The sequence below is a fragment of the Furipterus horrens genome, unplaced genomic scaffold (assembly GCF_987537825.1).
Source record: "Furipterus horrens unplaced genomic scaffold, mFurHor1.1.pri manual_scaffold_15, whole genome shotgun sequence".
NCBI lineage: Eukaryota > Metazoa > Chordata > Mammalia > Chiroptera > Furipteridae > Furipterus > Furipterus horrens.
This window is the reverse complement of record NW_028327185.1, coordinates 180356-199124: the sequence shown is the minus strand read 5'-3', so window position 1 is coordinate 199124 and position 18769 is coordinate 180356. Positions and strand designations below refer to the sequence as shown.

The following is an 18769-nucleotide window of genomic DNA, read 5'->3' as shown; positions in this document are numbered from 1 at the left end:
CACCACAGGCTCCGCCTGCTCTGCAGGGGGTGACATCGATCCTGGGTCTCAGCAGCCCATTCCTGCCTCTCACACAGCACCATGGGCTCCCACCCCGACTGCCAAGAGCCCCTGATCTCAGGGCAGCTTCACCAGGACGGACTCGAGGGACAAGGGAGTGGGAGTCGGGGAACCCTCTCCTGGCCTGCTGGCCTCTCCGCGGCCCCACCATGTGGCTGGGGCAGCCCTCGTCCCACTGCCTCCACATTGCTGCTCCCTTGCTGAGGGGACACTAGGTGACCATGTACCTATGCTGAGCAGTGGAACTCAGAGCTGGACAGCAAATGGGGCTCTGAGCCGGGCCTGGGGGAGGACTCAAGAAGGCAACTCTGTCCTTGTCCTTGGGTGTCCCAGTCTTATGGGGACCCTGGGGGACCCACATGCAGGACAAGCTAGGTTTCCTCTCTGCCTACAGTCCTCTGGGAATGTCTGGGTCACCCACGAAGAGATGGAAACTCTGGCAGCGTCCACCGAAACAGTGAGTAGGCCTGGGTCTAGGGTTAGGCCTGATGACCCTCCAAGGGTGACAGGGAGTTGTGGCAAGGTGACCCGGTGTGAGATTGACATCCCTGCTGTGTGGCTAAGTGTGTTCTCAGGTGGAAGGTCGATGGGAAGGAAGTGAGATGAGCTGGTGGGGGGGAAGGGAGGGCCATTCCACAGTCACAGCTCCCCCAGGCTGCAGTGGGGGTCCATTCCATGGTCACAGCACCCCCAGGCTGCAGTCGGGGGTCCATTCCATGGTCACAGCTCCCCCAGGCTGCAGTGGGGGTCCATTCCATGGTCACAGCTCCCCCAGGCTGCAGTGGGGGTCCATTCCACGGTCACGGCCACCCCTAGGCTGCGGGGCTCCTGGAGCCAGAGTCCTGCCTTGCGCTTGAACCCTGTGCAGGGACGGGGCTGAGAAGCTGGGGGGGGATGTGCTGCCACCACATTCACATCTGCTGTCCTCTCATCAAAACCATGGCTCACGCACCAGCCTGCTGCTCTCTCCTAACCCTGACCCTAACCCTTTCCCTTCCCCTGGCCACTGCCCAGCCTCTGGGCTTCGCTCCCTCCTGACGAGGCTGGAGGTGCAGGCCACCCGGTCTTGACTTGGCCCTTTTCCCCTCACGCTGCCTGGTTCCTGCTAGGACAGTGAGGAGGGCAGCTGGGCTCAGGTAAGACCCCTCATCTGGGCCACATCCTCCCTGCAGGTGCTTCTGCCGGGGAGCTTCCCTCCTCAGTTCCCTTTTAGCTACTGCTCTGGCCTCTCAGGGTAGTGGGTATGGAGCCCTGAGGGCTGTGTGTGTGTGTGTCCCACCCCACCCCACCCCCGCTTTGACTCCCTTCAGGAATAACGAGAGGAGCTGAGCAAAGGCTTTTTTTTTTCATTCACTTCGTGAGCCGATTGGCACTGAGCATTCGGCCTCTCCAGGCTCTCGGGACACAGAAGTGAACAAACCGAGCCCTCACAGGCTTATATTCTAGGGAGACCCGTCTGTGTAGGCATCCTCTGGGCCGCAGGCAGCAGGGAGGCCTGAATCCCAGGAATGCACTGTCAGAATTTTATGTGGAAACTCAAAAACGAGCAAAACTAATGGTATATTGCTCAGGGCAGTGATTTTCAACTGATGTGCCCTGAGAATTTTTAAAACAGGCGATATCTGACTATTTAGTCAGGGGTGCTGCCCTCTTTGCCTGTAGGTGGTCGATTTAAAAACAACACAATAGCCGTCCAGTGTAAATGCATCAAAATTATACCCATTATTTTTGTCGGATCAGCCCCAAATATTTTTTTGGTGTGCCGCAGAATTTTAGTAGTTTATGTGCCATGAGATGAAAAGGGTCGACAGTCCCTGGCTTAGAGAAATGCACGTTGGGGACTGTAAAAACTTCAGTTTTTTTTGAGCAAGTGATGCAAAGCCCTGGTGTGTGTGTGTGTGGGGGGGGTCAGGTGGGGAAGCACAGACCCCTGTCCTGGGTTTTCCGGTCTGGCTCCCTCTGCCCCCGTGGATGCAGCAGGGCTGAGGCTGCAGGACGGGGCTGCTGGGCCTGCCCACAACACAAACGCAGGTTTGGTCCAGGCACAGGAATGTCGGGCGAGTTGCTTCTGTCACCACCAGCCCCTGAGTGAAAACAAGCTGAGCTTTTACTGACTTGCTGCGGAGGGTGCAGTCCTGTTCCTGCCGACCAAGCAGGCCCACTGCAGCCTGGCCATGCCTTCTTCCCCCAGACGCTGGCCTATGGGGACATGAGCCACGAGTGGATTGGGAACGAGTGGCTGCCCAGCCTGGGGCTGCCCCAGTACCGCAGCTACTTCATGGAGTGCCTGGTGGACGCGCGCATGCTGGACCACCTCACCAAGAAGGACCTGCGGGTGCACCTGAAGATGGTGGACAGCTTCCACAGGTGCGCAGGTTAGGCCGGCACTCCAGACAAGGTCCTACTCTGGCCTCTGTCTCCAGGACGCGGGCTCCGTCTCTCTCCGTGGCCCGTTCTGGGTGGTAATGGCTCCCTTTGCAAAAGCTTAATCCTCCCCCTTCAACCCTAAAAACACAAAAGGTCACGTCTCTTTAGCATCACTTTCTTGGAGGTTTCTCCCCAGGGCTGAATTTCGTTACTTGTCATTGGACGTGCTGAATGAACAGAGCCAGGGTCTGGGTGTGATGACTAATCCCTTGCGAGTTGGAGGAAAGGTCTTTCTGGGCCTTTGCCCTGCCAGCATCCCAGACCTGAGCCTCCAGCCTTGAACCCACGTTTCTCTCTGCTGGATGTCATCCTCTTTGCTGAAAAGATCTTCTGTTCAAAGATGTCTGCTCTGGGGGTCCCAAACGGGCAGCCCGAGGGCAGAATTTGGCTGACAGATGTGTTCTGTTTCATATTTTTCATATTAGGAACATAGTTGCCAGTATTTAGACACTAGGAAATTTTACACACAATTTTGGATGTCTAGCTCCTTGAAATTTGAAAGCTCTGTGGACACGTTGTAGCGTGGGCTCAACAGTGACAGCAGGTGCTGGGTAGCAGCAGCCCCCTGAGGGGTAGGCGCCTCCAGCCCCTGCAGCCCCTGCAGCCCCTCCAGAGCCTACAGCCTGTTCCCCCATTTGCAGTGAGTACCTGCTGGAGGCCTTGGGGTTGCAGAGCAGGTAGCTAGAAACGGTTTGAGGAGCGACAGGCTGCGGACACCCTTTCTGACACCAGCTTCAGGTTGCGCATCACTGGTTCCTAGAAGGGGCGTCTGAGCTGCGAAGTGATTGTTACACGCAGAAGGGCCGGGGAGCTGTCTCCATGATCTGATCTCACAGAGCAATGGCCTCAACAATCGAGTGGAGAGAAGTTGGGTTTGGCAAGGAGTTTCTCTTCTGTCCCTCAGCTTTGCAGGCCACAACACCCAAAGGCCATGGGATAGTGGGGTTCAGGGTAAGGAGGGGCAGCTGTGCTGATTGCTGCCGAGAGGCAGGGAGGTCTGTGTGCCAACTCCTGCATTAGGCAGGCTCTGGGAGGGACGGCCTCAGGGGCCCATCGAACCCTCGCTTCTGCGGTTCTCTGCCAGGTCAGTGGCTACTTAGTGCTCAGTGTGCACCTGCTGAGTGGAAGTCCTTTCCGTAGGGTTCGTAAATTATTTCATGTCACTCATTCATGTGTATGACGTGTGCTGTGCACCAGGCACTGTCCTAGGGCTTGAGATCCATAAGGAGCAGAACAAAGCCCCTGTCCTTCTGGAGCTTCTTTGCTGCCTGCGGAAGCAGACATGGACATTGAGAAGTGTAGGAAAAGATTAGAACGGGGTGGGGAGGGCTCACATAGTCAGGTAGGCACGGGGGCATCTGGCAAAGACGTAAAGCAGACAGGTGGAAGGCTCCAGGCAGCAGAGCAGCGGTGCAAATGGCCTGAGGCCTGTGGCAGCAATGCAGGGGTGCAGGGGTGCCCCCCGCCCCAGATCCGAGGGACAGGGAATGAGCTGGGAGCTCAGAAGTGGGAAGACCTGCAGCATCTCTAGGCTGTTGTGAAGAGTTGAGTAAAACGGGAACACAAAGGGGTGTCTTGTGGGTGCTTTTCCCACATGGGCTGGTGTGTCTCTGTCACTCTGTTCCTGGGGAGGGAGGGGCATGCTGCTTTTGTTCTGAGAGCCTTTCGCCCAGGGGCTGGACCCAGTGGCTGAGAGGGTGGGTGGGGGCGGCAGAGGAAGTGGCTTTGGTGGGTCCCGTGCAGGGAGGAGCACGTGGGCCTGGGGCAGCTGGGCCTCTGAGGCATGGCAGGGGCTGTGTGCCCGCAGAACCAGCCTTCAGTATGGCATCATGTGTCTGAAGAGGCTCAATTACGACCGGAAGGAGTTGGAGAGGAGGCGAGAGGAGAGCCAGCAGGAGATCAAGGGTGAGCTGCCCGCTGGGAGGGAAGGGGTTGGGGCTCTGGGACTCAGGGGGACACGTGGCCATGCGCAGAGGACACTGCCCTCTGATGGTGGAGAAGAGGGAGCCCCTGTCAGCCGTCACCCCACCAGACAGTGGCACCACCTGGACTCACGCAGTGAGTCCCCATTGCCACGCTGTAAACTGGTGTGAGGAGGAGCTCGTGGACTTGTGGTCTGGGTGGGGCTGGACAGGAAAGAGACCCCAAAGCCGGGAAGGAGAAGCCCTTGCAGCCCAAGGGCAGGGACGGCTGTGCCCGGAGCTCTGGGAAGAAGGCAGGAGCCTGACGGCCTCACCCTAAGTCCTCTAGGCGCCTGGGAGGACAGAGGGGCGTGGACCTGGGATCCCAAGAGCAGGGATGGTGGGGGGCCCTGGTCTGGGGAGATCCCCTCCATCCTGGATGCTGAGGTGAGTCTGGCTGCTCTGCTCCTCTTCCTGCCTGCAGACGTGCTGGTCTGGACCAACGAGCAGGTGGCCCACTGGGTGCAGTCCATTGGGCTGCGGGACTTCGCGGGGAACCTGCAGGAGAGCGGCGTGCACGGCGCCCTGCTGGCCCTGGACGAGAACTTCGACCACCGCGCGCTGGCCCTGGTGCTGCAGATCCCCACGCAGAACACCCAGGTGAGTGGCTGGTGGCGGGGCCCCCTGCTTGCTCACTGCACTCCTGCTCCTCTCGCACAGGCTCAGGGAGCACGGGGGGCTGCTACAGCCTGTCCTGCAGGCGTTGCTGTGTGACCAAGCCCCCAGAAAACAGGCGCTACACACACAGAGCGCCCTCCTCCCCTCCCCACCCTGTCCCTGCAGGAGGCTGCCTGTCTGTCTCCATCCCCCCACTTTTCAGACCTCCCACCAGACTTCTCAGTTGAGAACTAGCCCGGGGGGCCCAGGGCTACTACCTCTTCTCCTCTCTCCCACCTCAGGGCTCTTTGCCTGGGCCCTGGGCTTCAGGAACTAAATGGACCAATTGCCCACCCAGAGCCAGGTTCTGTCTCCCCGTCAGCAGTTCAGCAGACTGGACCTCCGTCAATTACATGCCATTGCTATTCTGGGGCTGCCATCCAAGAACAAACCTAAATTCTGTTCGGCCTCGCCGCCTCTGAGCGTGGTGGAGTCTGGAAGTGCTGCCTCTTGCCCAAGCACTTCCTGATTTCATTTGCTAGGTTGGGAAGGATGACGCGCTCACCAGTTCTCAGCTTCTGTGATTTCATAAACTCTGGGGGTGTTGCCTTTGGGCCCAAGCTTTGGTCTCTGAGGACTCTAAATGCTTTTGCCTTCCCTCACCTAGACTGCCTCCTGCCCTGGTGACTGTAGCTGCCCTGGTCTGGACTGGGTGCAGCTGTCAGGACTCTTGAAATTCAGTCCCAGGGCCCTGCGGCTATTCCAGAAGCAGATGTGTTTGGCTTGTGGGAGGGTAGGACTCTCTTGTCTTGGAATTCTGGGTGGCGGGGTGGCCTTTTGGGGGTGGTGGCAGCACACGGGCCAGTGTGTCCAGTAGGCCCCTCATTGTCTCAAATGCGTTGTTTCTGTAGCGGCCTGCCTCTGACCTGGTCTGTCCCTCCCATCCCAGTTCCACCGCTTGTGAGATGTTTCTAGGCAGAGTGTGGTCACGGTGTCCCTGTCTGGAGGAGAATGCCTTCTGGGTGCTCAAATCATCCCGCACCTGACCCCACCACTGTCATTTGGAAGGGTGTTGAGTTCCCAGTACTGACAGGGACTGGGTGTGACCTCCCACCTCTGGTGTCCTGTCTGCATGCCCATCACTGTGGACATGAGCAGGGCCCACCTGCTGTCCAGCCTCTGTACTCTCCTGACACCTTCCTGGCTGGGCTGTCAGGGGAGGGGGGACTCGAGCCAGTAGAATTCCTTCATTAAAAAGGGTTACAAATGTGTGGTGGCATTTCTGAAAACTTGCTTATTTCTGGCATTTCCCAAATCTCCTGAGTTAAACTCGCAGAGTTGTAGAGAGGACGTCCGTGCGCTCCTCGGCCACCGAGCCGCCTAGCCCACGACAGAGCTGCCTCCGAAGTGAATTTGTAGATGAGGAGCCAGTTTCTTTAACTGAGTGCCTTAAACCTGTTACTGTGGCCAACAGGGTTGTTTACACCCCCTTCCCCAGCGTGATTTTCACTTAAGGACAAAAGGTGGGTTTTTCATGTCCGTCCATGTGTCCTGTGAACCCCCTTTTAAACACGTTGCAGTTCCCCAGTGTGCCCACAAGAAAGAACCGGAAGGGTTACAGTTGACTTGTCAGAGGATACTGAAGTTCACCCTTGGACCCCTGGGAAACAGGTGGCCACCAGAGGGCACAGAGCTCACTAACTCGGCCCCTCCACCTCTCCTCTCTTACCTGTGTGCTGCAGGCCCGCCAGGTGATGGAGAGAGAGTTCAGCAATCTGCTGGCCTTGGGTACAGACCGGCGGCTGGATGATGTGAGTGCCCGCCATGCATTAGGGCCTTGGGGCTTGGTCGCTGTCGGTACACTGGGTAGAAGTCCATGAGTTATGCCTTCCTGGGGCTGATGTTTGGGGCGACGGGGGTCAAAGGGAGGGAGCTGTGGGGAAGGCCTGACGTCGGGTTGAGGGTGGGGCCAGGCTACCGCAGGCTGGGCCCAGAGCTGCGGGCTGCCCACGTTTGCCCCCGGCCTCTTGCCACCGCCCCGACCCTGGGCTGGGTCTCCCCAGAGGCCTTTTCTTTCTCTCTCACACCCGTTCTTTCAGGCTGTAGGCGCCTGTCCCCATTCTGGTCCCCGCTGTCCCATAACAGTGGTTGTTGGCAGGCAGGGTGGCTCTGAGGTCCCTAAGGTGACAGGTCTGCGCCGCCCCCCCTCCCATTCCTCGCTGACTCAGCCGAGCCCCCAGCTCCGCCCTGCACTCCAGCTTCCTGTCCGGTGTCGTCTGGTGTCCATCTTCACACTCAGTGAAGGTTTCCTGGGCCCCGGAGCAGCAGGCCATCCACGGGGCCTCGTCAGGCCTTCCCCAGAGTCCAGGCTGCACTGCCCAGCAGGACCCTGCCCCTCCTACCATGACACCCATCCGAGGTCCACCCGGTTCCTGAGGCCACGGCCCCCTCCCTGCTCCGTCACCTTCCTCTCCCCGGCCTGGTGTGTCGTTGCTGTCAGGTCTGCCCCAGCTCCTGCAAACAAGTTAGAGGAGGTGCCAGCCTGCGAACTGAGCTTCTCCGCCTCACTCAGACCTGCTTCTGTGCGACTTGGCCACTGCTGCCCCCATGTAGACCACTGGCCACACAGATGCCTTGGTGCTTCCTTCTTAGCTGCGCCTAACCCACCTCTGGGGGAACACTCAGGACCCTAGAACTGGCTCGTGGAGTGTGTTGTTAACATACACACACATGCCCACATCTATGTAACATGTGTGAGTTCCAGTCAGGGAGATAGGCTGCCAGACCCTATGCTCAGAGGTCTAACTGCCCCAACGATGCCCTTACAGTGGGGCCTCCTGCTGCCCCCACACACCTGGTGAGTACCTGAAGCTCCAGGTGGTGACTTCCCACCTGTCACAGGTGAGGTGTGGCGAAGCAGGGCTGGAGCATCCCTCACCTCCAGGAAGCACATGCTGAATGGTGGTGTCAGGTGGCAGTGCGTGGCTTTCTGGGGTGCATCTGGGGGGCTAAAGATGACTGGCTCTTGCAGAGAGCTTGGAGTAGAGGCCTGGGTGCTGGCAGTGCTGGGTGCAGGGAAGGTCGGGATCCTGGGACACTGCTTCCTGTCCAGCTGTCCAGCATGTGAGCACCTACCTGAGCATCTCTGGCAACTGGTATCTCCGTCGGCTCCGGTGCCGTTTCCTGACTGAGGCTTCAAGGCCCCAGACAGCTGCCTCCAGTTCTCCGTCCTCAGGGAGGGCAGGACTCAGGGACAAGAGCGGTGTGGCGGGGAGAACACTGGACTTTGAGAGACAGGCAGGAACCTGGGATCTTCAGGGCTGGCTGAAGGTGGAAACGGGGTGGGGCAGGATCTTGGGAGGACAGACGTGGTTAGGAAGATTCCTGACAAACTCGGGGACAGGAGGCTTGCTTGGGAAGCCAGTACAATTGTGCATGTGCTGTCTGCGGCACAAGGCAGTGCCGGGCACGGTGATTAGGAACAAAAATGAGGATGGCCTCTGTCCCGAGGAGGGTAGAATCTGAAGGAGGGGAGACTAAGGAAATAATTGCATGTAAGTACATGTGAAAATGATCCTGGGCTGGGAGCTGGGGCAGAGGCACAGCCATGAGCCCCGAGGATGGGGCTGAGCAGCCTGTAGAGGCGAGGAATGTCCTGCTGGCAGCCTGGGTGCAGGCAGAGCAGGGAGGGTGCCCTCCAGTCCCTCGGGAGCCTGCCTGGGGCCATCTGCCTGATCCATTGCTCTGTGTCTTTGAGCCCCACCAGGCAGGCATCCTGGGGAAGACAAGAAAATGGGAGGCGCAGGGTGACAGGGAAGCCAGGTCTCCTGACCCCTGACCCTAGAGGCCCCAGAAGGGAGGGGTGGGAGTGGGGCCTGGAGGACTCAAAAGGTCAGGGGCGTTCGGGGCCCTGTTGGAGGTGACAGACCCCACAGAGGGGCCCTCGGGGGCAAGGGGGTTGTCCACGTCACCCTGATTCATTTCACAGACAGAAAAACCGAAGGCCAGAGTGGGGCTCCCTTCTTTTCAAAGGGTCAGGAGTGAGACCCCCCCCCAACTAGCTATGAGGTCCTCCCCGAAAGGAAGTGGGTGTGCAGGGGGCATTTCCGATTGTCCCCACTGCAGGGGGAGGACAAGGTGTTCCGCCGCGCACCCTCCTGGAGGAAGCGCTTCCGGCCGCGGGACCTCCCTAGCAGCCTGCTGGGCGCATCCACCCTGGGGTCCCTGCAGCCTCCGGCAGCCCCGCCAAAGAAGATTGCCCCCGAAGGTGAGTGGCCGGCCAGCCTCCCGGCCTGCTCCCGAGGCTGCACTGACCCTGCTGTGGCCGTGGCTGCCCCAGCACACGCGCTCCCACTAACCACCGCCCTGTGTGTTCCCCCGGCTGCCCGCCGCCGACTCCTCCCAGCCGGAATGGCCGGGGCGCAGAGACTGGAGACGTCCACGGTGCAGACCTACACCTGCTGACCCCTCCCGCCCGGGTCTGGCCGGTGTGCCGGTGGCGCGGGGTAAGTGGGCCAGGCCCGGCCGCACGGCCTCCTCTCGGCCTCCTGTGCCCTCCCGGCTGGCGGCTGGCCCTGGGCACGCTCTGCTCCATCTGGCCTGGCGCTTGCTGCTCACGCTGGCTACCACCTGGTGTATCCCGCGACCCGGCCCCCTGGGCACAGACTCCCACTCACGGCAGGTGCCCATCTCTCCCTCTCCCTCAGCTCACTCCCACTATCTCTACGGACACATGCTCTCTGCCTTCCGGGACTAGCCAGGGCCCCAGGACCCCACAGGCTTGGCCAGCCCTGGCCCTCCTGCCCGACCCCTCCTCCCACGGCTTCCAGACTCCTCAGTGACCAGTTGCCCCGGATCTCCGAGCTGACTCGTCCACGCCCCAGTGCCGCCATGCGGGCTTTGTCAGTCTCCCGTGGATGTGGCTGCGTCTCTCGGTGGCAGGCAGATCCTGCAAGAGGCAGAGGACCGCTGCCCCCCCCCCCCCCCCCCCCGCCGGGTGCTGTGATTCCACCTCCTCCTCCTGGCCTGGCGTGGCCTGGACTTCGATCTCCACGGGACACTGAACTGGGGGCTGGGGATGGCCTTGCCGAGAAAAGGGCACCCCAGACTCTGCTGTGCTTGGGCTATTGGGCCTTCTGGCCCTGTCCTCGTCCTTGCTATGTCCAGTGGCCTGACATCTGTGGCTCCTGCCTCCAGGGCCAGCTCAGGGGCTCGGGGGGCTGCAGAAGGCCTGGCCTCCCGGATGGTGAGGCTGGGGAGGAGATCCCAGCCCTGGCTGCAGCTGGATCCCGAATGTGAGTTTGAGAAGAATTGGAGAGACGTGGGCCCCTGAGCCCTGGGCCAAGGGTCAGGGTGGGGAAACTTAGCCCCCCACTCAGTGGGTGCAGGCCGGCCAGTGGGAAGAGAGCCAAAGGTCTGTGGTGGCCACACCCCAAAGGTCTGGTGGGGCCGGATCTGTGGACCTTTGCTCTGGGGCAGAGCAAGCTCACCTACCAGGCACTGCCAGCTCTGCCCCTGCACTCTGTCCTCTGCTGTCCCCCTCAGTCCACACCACAGTCATCCCTGACCTTGACCTCAGGTTTGGGGAAAAGGAAGCAGGATTAACATGGAGCTTCCCCTCCAGGGATTCAGGCCCAGGTCCAGGCTGTCTGTCAGTGCTGGTGAAGGCCATCCCTCCCCTGCCCGTCCCAGAGTCCCCCCCCACAATCCCCACTGGGGGCTCCCTGGGTGGCAGGGCTGCCTCCTCCAGGCTCCTGAGACCCGCCAGCTTGTGCCCAGCACCTCAGTCTGTCTGTCTGCAGAGCCACCTGTGCCCTGAGCCCCGTCCCCAGCCCTGTGTGAGGCCCCTCCTCAGTGTGTACTCTGGCTCAGCGTGTCAAGGGGGTGTGCGTGCACATATGTGCGTGTGACTCACCAATAAACAACCTGGTTTTAAGACCGTTCACAAATGGCTCTGGGCTTTTATTAACTTAGAGCTCATCTGACTGTCCAGCTTCCTGCACAGCCCTGGGGGTGGAGGGATTCTGGGAAGCAAATTGTAAGACCTGGTTGTGAGTGTGGGCTTGAGAGGCGACTGGGTTCCTGAGCTGCGGCGGCGCTGAGGGAGGAGCAGGAGCCCTGACTACACTGAGGTCACCTCTTCCCAGTAATTCTTACCTTTTTCTTCTGGCCCTATTCCCCAAAGAGCATTAATCAGCATTTGATTAACCCGGTTTGGTTTATTGCAGGTGCTTCCACGGAGACCAGAACTTAAGTTAATTTCCCTAAAGAAGCACCTCTCATTCCTGAGTCCTTATCTGTAACGTAATTGTGAAGGCTAAGCTCTTGTTAATTCAGGGAAGTCCCTGTGCTTCATGACAGATGACAGCCTGAGTCTGGGCCGTTCCCTGTCACACCTGGGAAGCCTTTCTCCTTGGTGGAGGCCGAAGGACTTGGAGACTGAAACAAACCTTGGTGGGGGGCTCGCAACCCTCCTCCCGCTCAGTGCTGAGGGCTGTTCGTTCTCACCAGGTTGGTGAATGTGAATGTCAGTTTTCAATGGACATGATAACGGAAGGGGAAGAGACTTAAAAAATGTATCCAGCAACCCCAGAGCCTACCAGCTTCTTAAGAGAGGTGGGGGCGCTTCTTGGTCAGTGCAAGCCCCTGGCAACCAAGGGCAGCAGGAACCTGGGAGGTGCGGGGCTGTGAATCAGGGAGGCTGAGAGTCCTGGAGGTGCTGCAGGTGATCCCTGTAGCTGCCCCAGAAGGTAACACTAAACACAGTGATGAAAACAGAGGAGCTGCCCTCCCCCAGGGTCTGAGCCTGCTCTGAGGCCACTTCCTGCTTTTTATTAGGCAGTTTCTGGGGAAACCCTAGGGACCTCATGTTGGGTCCCCTCCTCAGGAGGAAGTCAGGAGGCAGATGTTGGGGAGACACCCTGCTGAGCTGAGCCTGGGGGCACCAGAGCCTGGTCAGTAACTCCAGGTTTCATCTGGAAAGGGCCCCAAAGGACTGAGTGGGGACTGGAGTCGACCGCACTCTGAGTCCCCAGACTTTGGTAATGGTTCTGAAACTTACTATTTACAATAAATCAGACAAACTTAGCCGGAAGCAGTTGGAATTAAGGACTTTTTCGGTAGATGTTCACGGTCCATTGACATTCTAGCTCTTGGTACCTCCCTAGCTGACTCTTATGTAATCTCTGTGCAGAATCTTCGTTCTCTCTCAGGACCCCAGTCTGGAAAAGAGACTCTGCTTCTCTTCCTTATGGGCTCCGGGTAATGAGAGGCAGGGGTGAGGGAGGGGAAGCCCATACATTTCAGCTGTGCCCCTGCCTGCAGGCTGTGGGCTGAGCCCTAAGCCTACACTCAGTTAATTGGAGGACCTGGCAGATGCAAAGTGGACTGCACAGGGTCATGAACTAGAGGGTGCCAGACACTCAGCGAGGTCCCTTGCATGTCCCAAAGCACTTCTGTGGACCCTGGTCTTCACCCAGCCTGTGGACCAGACTTGGCCGGTGTCGTAGAAAGAGCAGGGGTCCCAGGGCTGAGTGACCACCAGCTACGGGGGCCTCTGGCCTACGGAGGCTGCTGGCTCCAGGCCTCGCAGGCTGGGCCCCTGGCGTGTCTGTACTGAGGGGCAGGGCAGGAGCATGGCCCCCCCTCTGTCCACATCATCAGACATCTTCAAGCACCCAGTCTTTATTCATTTTTTAAAAAAGGAAATCCAAATAAGTTAGCAAAAACATTACAAAACAATAGCAAAACCACACGATGCTTAGTTAACAAAGGAAATCACCCCAAGAGCCCCTGTCCCCTCCCCCCGCCTGTCGCTGGCCACTTGGCTCAGGACACCTTGGTCAGATGGCAGCTTCACAAACAACACACAAAACAAACAAAACATAAAACCGCTGGAAGATTCCCAGGATTCACTGCAGAAGCTTGCCCCTCCACCCCGCACCGGGGACTCAGGAACAGAGGACTGTCCCTTTCTCTTCTCCCAATTCAGGGCAGGCCCAGCCCAGCCACTGGCATCAGAAAGAGACATGAACAGGAGGTGCCCATCGTCTGGGTCAGGACAGTGTCTGTCTCTCACATGTTTCTTTTGCGCGGGGGGGGGGGGGGGTTGTGGGCAGAGTTGGAGGCTGAGTTATGATCAAAGGAAAGCTCCTGAGTTGGCCCCTGGGCCGGGGCACACGTGGGGCGCTCTGGTCCCCTGCTTTGTCTCCCTGGAACCAGGGCGGCCTATACTCTGAGCGGTTGGCTCAGTGAGCATGCCCATTCCCTCCCTGGGTGGCTGGGTTGGCCTTGTATGGGGAGGAGGGGGCAGGCTGGCTCCTCGGGCCGCTGCAGCTGCAGCCGTGGCGGCACCTGTGGCCTCAGTTGGGCATGGTCCCCTCTGGAAAGGCTGCAGAGACATCCTCCACAGCGATGCTGTCCACAATGGAGGTGAGCGAGTGCAGGTTGTGGGTGTCGCCAGGGTCTGCTGCGAGCAAATGATCTGCAGGGAGAAGGCAGGAGGGGTTAGGGTTAGGGTTAGGGTTAGGGATCCAGGAATCCTCCCGCCTTTCCCCATGGCATGGGAGTGACGCACGTGCATCCATTGCGGACTCCACTCCCCGGTGGGGCTGGGCCTGGAAGCAGCTATTCCCACTGCGTTTGGGGTGGAGGTAGGCGGAGCCTAGGCGGCATGTTCTGGGAGGTGGACCTGCCCTTGCTGGCCAGTGGGCAGCACTGAGTCAGCGACTCCCAGGGACCCCTGGGGCAGGGACAGCCTCCTCCCTGTGGACAGCAGCCATCAGCCACCAGCCACGAGCACTGGCTGGGAGCTGCGGAGGCCAGGGCCTCTTTAGCTGCTCAAGGCTTCAGGGAAGCACAGAGCTCCGTGGTCTACCACCAGGGCCCTGGGGTCAGCAGGTCCCTGCAGAGGCCAAGGGAAGAAGCCCAGAGCAGGGAAGGAGGTAAGAGGGACCACATGGACCGGACACAGGCTGAGGGATTTGAGCCAAGCCGACCAAGGTCCCTCCTCACTTACCCCCTGGGTTGGGGCCGAACTCCAGGGTGCTGCCCCACTCTGGACTGCAGGAGGCACTGTGGGAGCTGCATTCACCAGCCACCTGCGAGACACAGCGGCCCAAGGTCAGGCACAGTGGTTCTGGTGGTGTTCTCTGTCCAGTCCCACAGGCAGGAGCTCCTGTGCTGAGGTGCAGCCCTCTAGCCCGGGCCACCCGCACGTGGGATCTTCAAAATTAGCCACCTCCCTGCCTGCACCTGGCCAATGAGCCCCAGCTTCCTGGCATTTCCTGGCCTCCATGTGGGGTGGACCATGGGATCTGGGTGTCCGGCTCAACCGGGACCTCTCTGTGTGGGTGGTGGGGTTCCAGGTCGGGGTGGGGTGGGAGCAGAGCTGTCTTCACCCATGTGCGTGGGACACATCCCCAGGCGCTCCGGCCAGCTGACTGGACTTGCTCCTTGACCCCTCCTTCCATCCACTGCCCCCACCCCCATCTCCACTTCTCCTCCCACTGCCTCTGTCCTGTCTGGGAAGGACATGGGGACATGGGGCGGCTGGACAGCCCAGCTCTGACAGAGGACTGTCAGCCGAGCCCCATGTGGGGGCCTGAGGCTGTGCCCCCTCCCCTGGGGTCAGTAGGGCAGACACTTACCCCCGCCTGGGGCCCGCCCCCGCCGCGGTAGCGCAGCCCCCGTTCCTCCTGGTTCAGGGAGCTGAGCAGGGCCTGCAGGCGCTCGATGTACTGGATGGCGCTGCGCAGGATCTCCACCTTGGGCAGCCGCTGGTTGGGGTTCAGCAGGGTGCTCCTCTTCAGGGCCTCGAAGGCCTCATTCACTTTCTTGAGCCTGCGCTTCTCCCTCAGGGTGGCCGCCCGCCGCCGGTCCACGGACACCGACTTCCTCTTGCACACCTTACACGCCCAGGGCAGGCACTGGCCCGGGCAGTGCTCGGGGGTCCCCAGCCCCTTGTCTTCGAGGGGCCCCCGGGCCTCGGGGCTAAGGCTGAGCTCAGTCCGCTCATAGCCTGCTGGCTCGAAGCCCTGGAGGTGGACAGGCAGGTAGTTTTCCCCGTCGTAGAAGTGGGGCTCCTGGTAGAAGTAGGGAGGCGTCTCATACAGCTCCATGGGGTCGGAAGAGGCTTGTTCCTGCCACCAGCCCCTCACGCCAACTGCTGGGTGCCATTTAAACCCTCCCCGCTGGCACAGGACCAGAGATAAATATAGCCAACGCCACCGAAACCTGAGCCCCCTCTAAGCTGCTGCTGCACATCAAGACGTTCACAGTGGATTAGACGTGAGCCGCCCCCCCCCCCGCCCCCCGGCCTCCACCCACCCACCCAGGCCGCCTGCCCTGCCTGTGGCTCCTGTGCCCGGGAGGGAGCCCTTCGGGTGTAATTTGATTAGTTTTCATTGCTCGGCGGCCCCCATGGGGCAGGCGGGGGGGTGGGGGACACACATTCTCATCTGCTCCTTTCAATTACTCCTGGCGGGGGGCTGGCCTGCTCTCTCTTTACTGGTCCCAGAGAAGCAGGGTTAGTGGGCAAGAGGGGGTGGGTTTAGGCTGGGAGGCGTCTTACGTCAATTAATTCATCCCTCTGCTTCCTGGCAGCCTAGCCGCACTCGAAGGGTGAGGCTGCTGCCCTTCCATGGCAGGCGTGGGGACTCAGTGTCAGGGCAGGAAGGGCTGAAATGCAGGGGACAAGTGGCTTCCCCTCTAGGTTTCCGCAGCAGGTTGGACATTATATGTGTCTCAGGGCTTGTGTGACAGGATAAGTTGAGGCAAGAGGAATGTTGGGGTCTTGCTTTTCATTGTTGACAGGGTCAATGGAGGTCTTGAACATGCTAGTCAGGGACATGAAAATCAAGGTCTAGCTGCCCCTGCATCTCCTCCCTCCCTCCGCCCTCTAGATCCTCCCAAGTTGGCTCCTCGAGCCTGTTTCTGCCCCAATCGGACACCAAGATTCTCCTGACTCCTCGTCGTGGGGGCTGGGGCTTGGTTTAAATGTCCTGTCCTTGACCACTGGGCTTGGTCCTGCGTCTTCCTGTGGGAGCTGTCACTTCTACATGTATCCTGTGGTCTCCGATGTTGGGGCAGAAGGGACTCGGTGACCTAGGGATCCTCACTCTGTGGCCCCCTCAGCAGAGGCCCTGGGGCCTGAGAGGATCTGTGCTCCATGCAGTGGGCAGGTGTCAGGGCCAGAGACAACAAGGCCCATCAGAGCTGCAGAGAGCTGGGATGCCCAGGGCAGGGTCTCTGCGCTGTAGGACCCTGACGGTCAGCTTGTGCCGCCCAGCCCCCAATGCCAGAATGCCCTTCCCCTCACCACTGTCCCGCTCTGCTGGCCCAGCTTTGGCCACAGGTGGTCTTCTCGGTTCTGAACATCTATCTTCCCCTCTCTTGAACCTTTGGCCCCAGTTTTTTTCTCTCTGACCTAGCGGGCTAAGCTTCATCCCTCCTCTGTGATAGACAGGGCTGACACTATCATCAGAGATGGTGAGGGTGAGTATAGCAGAGGAAGGGAAACTGCAGGGACTCCAGGAAGATGTCACAGGGGAGAGGGGAGCCCAATGGAGCCTGAAGGACCCGGCTCTCCTCGCTCTCCCATGGGGGAGGGGCCAGGAAAATGCTCATGTCCCTGGGTAGTGCAGTGATGAGGAGGAGGAGGCCTAGCTGTGCACTGAGCCCCCGCCTGCCAGGGGGAGCCGTGGGGGCTGCACTGGCTCCGGGCCTCAGCAGTGACACAGGAAGTTGTGGGCTCAAAGTGCAGCTTTGCCCTGACCAGCTGGACTGAGGGAGAATGTCCGTTTCTAAAACACCCCCCACCAAAAAGGAAAAAGAAAACAGCCTCAGTTTACATTCTAACCCTATGAGCCCTGAGAATAGGAGTGATGCTGATGTTACCATGGAAACCCAGAAACTGCATTGCTCTGTCCTTTTGGGATCCCATCTGCCTTGCCTCCCAACAGAGTACCTACGTCCTCTAAAGATGGGAGCAGGAGACCCGGGCTTGTTTCGTGCGGGTTTTCAGGATCTCACTGTCCAGCTGGTGGCGATGGACATGAGCGTGAACGCTAAGCATCAGTGTGAGAGTCGGTCCTGCTCCACAGTAACAGGCTCAGCAAGCAGGTGTGGCAGGGGTTTGCAGGAAGTCTGTGTGGATGGCGCAGGGAGAACACCAGGGTCCAAACGAGAAGAGCTGGGGCCCGGGAAGGGTGAACGGCTCTGGATGGAGCCCAGGGCTGAGGACAAGCCTGCAGAGATGGGGGGACACCCAGCCGGGTCTGGAGGGGCATCAGAGCAGAAGCAGGGACAGCCCCTGGGAGACTATGACAGTCATTTGGGAGCGAGGCGCGGGGTCTCAGCAGCCTAGTCAGAAGTAGGAGGGTCTGACCAGGAGACGACAGGTGTTTCAGCTGGCAGAGGGGTGTGTGTGGGACAGGTGAACGGTTGTTGTAATGAACAGGCACCTGGCACATGGAGACACCTCTCCTCCACAGCTGGCCTCTCCCCAAGGCCACTTGCCTGGCTGTCCTCACAGCCTCCAGGGAACCAGAGCAGCAGGAATAGGGGAAGGGAACCCTGGCCTCTCCCTGTGTGTGACAGACCCTATTTCTTCACCTTCAGTCAGGAAACACACCTGGCCCACCTTGTGCTGGCCACTGGGGTCAGTGACATGACTAGGACCTGAGTCCGCATGCAACGTACTCGCTGTCAAGTAAGGAGGTGTGCCCAGGTGCCTCACCAAAGCAGAACGTGGTCCGTGACCACGTGACCACATAGCCGGCCTGGAAGCGTGTTGGGATGCAGAGGAGGGCTGTGCCCCTCACCCCTGATCCACAGCATCCAATATCCTGAGGTCAGGGCAACTTCGAGCGTCTGCCTTTCAGTGACTCCATCTGTAGATGTTCGTGTGTGTGTCTGTCTTGATAAATGGGCTGAGGACCATGCCAGGGTCTGCTCTGAGGCACAGGCCCTCCCAGGACTCAGAAGATGGGGCAGCTCGGGTGTCTGCGATCTCAACACCCTGATGAGGGAATTGTCCCTTGACCTGCCTTGCTCCTCTCAGAGCTGAGCTGGAGAGCAGCCGCACCTGGAGGCTAGGCCTTACTCCCCCGCATGCCAGCCCCGCAAGCTGCCGTCTGATGGACAGGAACACATTGGGGCCACCACAGAGAGGTCTTTGTGCTCCCAGCAGCGGAGATCCATCAGCGGTGGCCTGACAGCGGGGCGTCAGGCACTAATCCCCTCTGCTACTGGCCTGGCCCACAGGCCCCTGCCTCTGAAGCCTGCTCCCCCGGCAGTCCGGCCCCTCCAGGAGCGACTGTCTCAAGTTGGTGTCAACTTTGCATGCTGGGTTGACCTCGTTTGCATGGTCTCAGAAGTCCCTTCACCTGTTCCCCGCTGGCCGCCCCCGCCCCGCACCCCCCCCCCCCCCCCCGCAGCTCACCCAGACCAATTTGTCTGACTCCCAGCATCTTCCTGGGTTGCCAGGTGACTTGGCTGACATCCAAGCAGGTTCCCGTTCAGGACTCCCCTGTGCTGGGAATCAGGCGGAAGGTCTGGCTTCTGCGAATGGGTCGGAGCTTTGGTTCTCGGCCTGCTACCCTGGCTGGGTTGGGAGGAAGATGCTTCCCCAGGCCCTGGAAGCCGGAACTGTGAATGCAAACCAGCACCGGTATGGCCGTAGCTTAGCAGTGAGAACAGCTCAGAATAAGAGTCTGAGCAGGTGT

The 18769-nt window shown here is 59.8% G+C and overlaps 2 protein-coding genes across 2 annotated transcripts in view; one reads left to right on the top strand and one right to left on the bottom strand.

Moving 5' to 3' along the window:
- PPFIA4 (PPFI scaffold protein A4) overlaps positions 1-9866 on the top strand; it is a 29029-nt gene extending 19163 nt beyond the window's left edge. The window contains exons 23-30 of the mRNA XM_090263449.1: positions 455-517; positions 1170-1196; positions 2252-2427; positions 4295-4392; positions 4873-5048; positions 6788-6856; positions 9171-9312; positions 9752-9866. Coding sequence (XP_090119575.1) covers positions 455-517; positions 1170-1196; positions 2252-2427; positions 4295-4392; positions 4873-5048; positions 6788-6856; positions 9171-9312; positions 9752-9801 — 801 coding nt within the window. The 3' untranslated portion in view covers positions 9802-9866. The remainder of the gene's footprint in view (positions 1-454; positions 518-1169; positions 1197-2251; positions 2428-4294; positions 4393-4872; positions 5049-6787; positions 6857-9170; positions 9313-9751) is intronic.
- Positions 9867-13333: 3467 nt separating this feature from the next.
- On the bottom strand, positions 13334-15204 carry MYOG (myogenin). The gene is made up of 3 exons (XM_090263303.1): positions 14693-15204; positions 14062-14143; positions 13334-13527 (listed from the first exon to the last, which is right to left on the bottom strand). The coding sequence occupies exons 1-3, from the start codon at positions 15161-15163 to the stop codon at positions 13406-13408; spliced, it is 675 nt and encodes a 224-aa protein (XP_090119429.1). The 5' UTR covers positions 15164-15204; the 3' UTR covers positions 13334-13405.
- Positions 15205-18769: the final 3565 nt, after the last annotated feature.

Coding starts and splice junctions, on each gene's coding strand:
- MYOG (XM_090263303.1), bottom strand. CDS start 15,163: ATGGAGCTGTATGAGACGCCTCCCTACTTCTACCAGGAGCCCCACTTC. Junction 14,144..14,692: donor GGGGCGGGCCCCAGGCGGGG/GTAAGTGTCTGC, acceptor TGTGTCTCGCAG/GTGGCTGGTGAATGCAGCTC. Junction 13,528..14,061: donor GTTCGGCCCCAACCCAGGGG/GTAAGTGAGGAG, acceptor TTCTCCCTGCAG/ATCATTTGCTCGCAGCAGAC.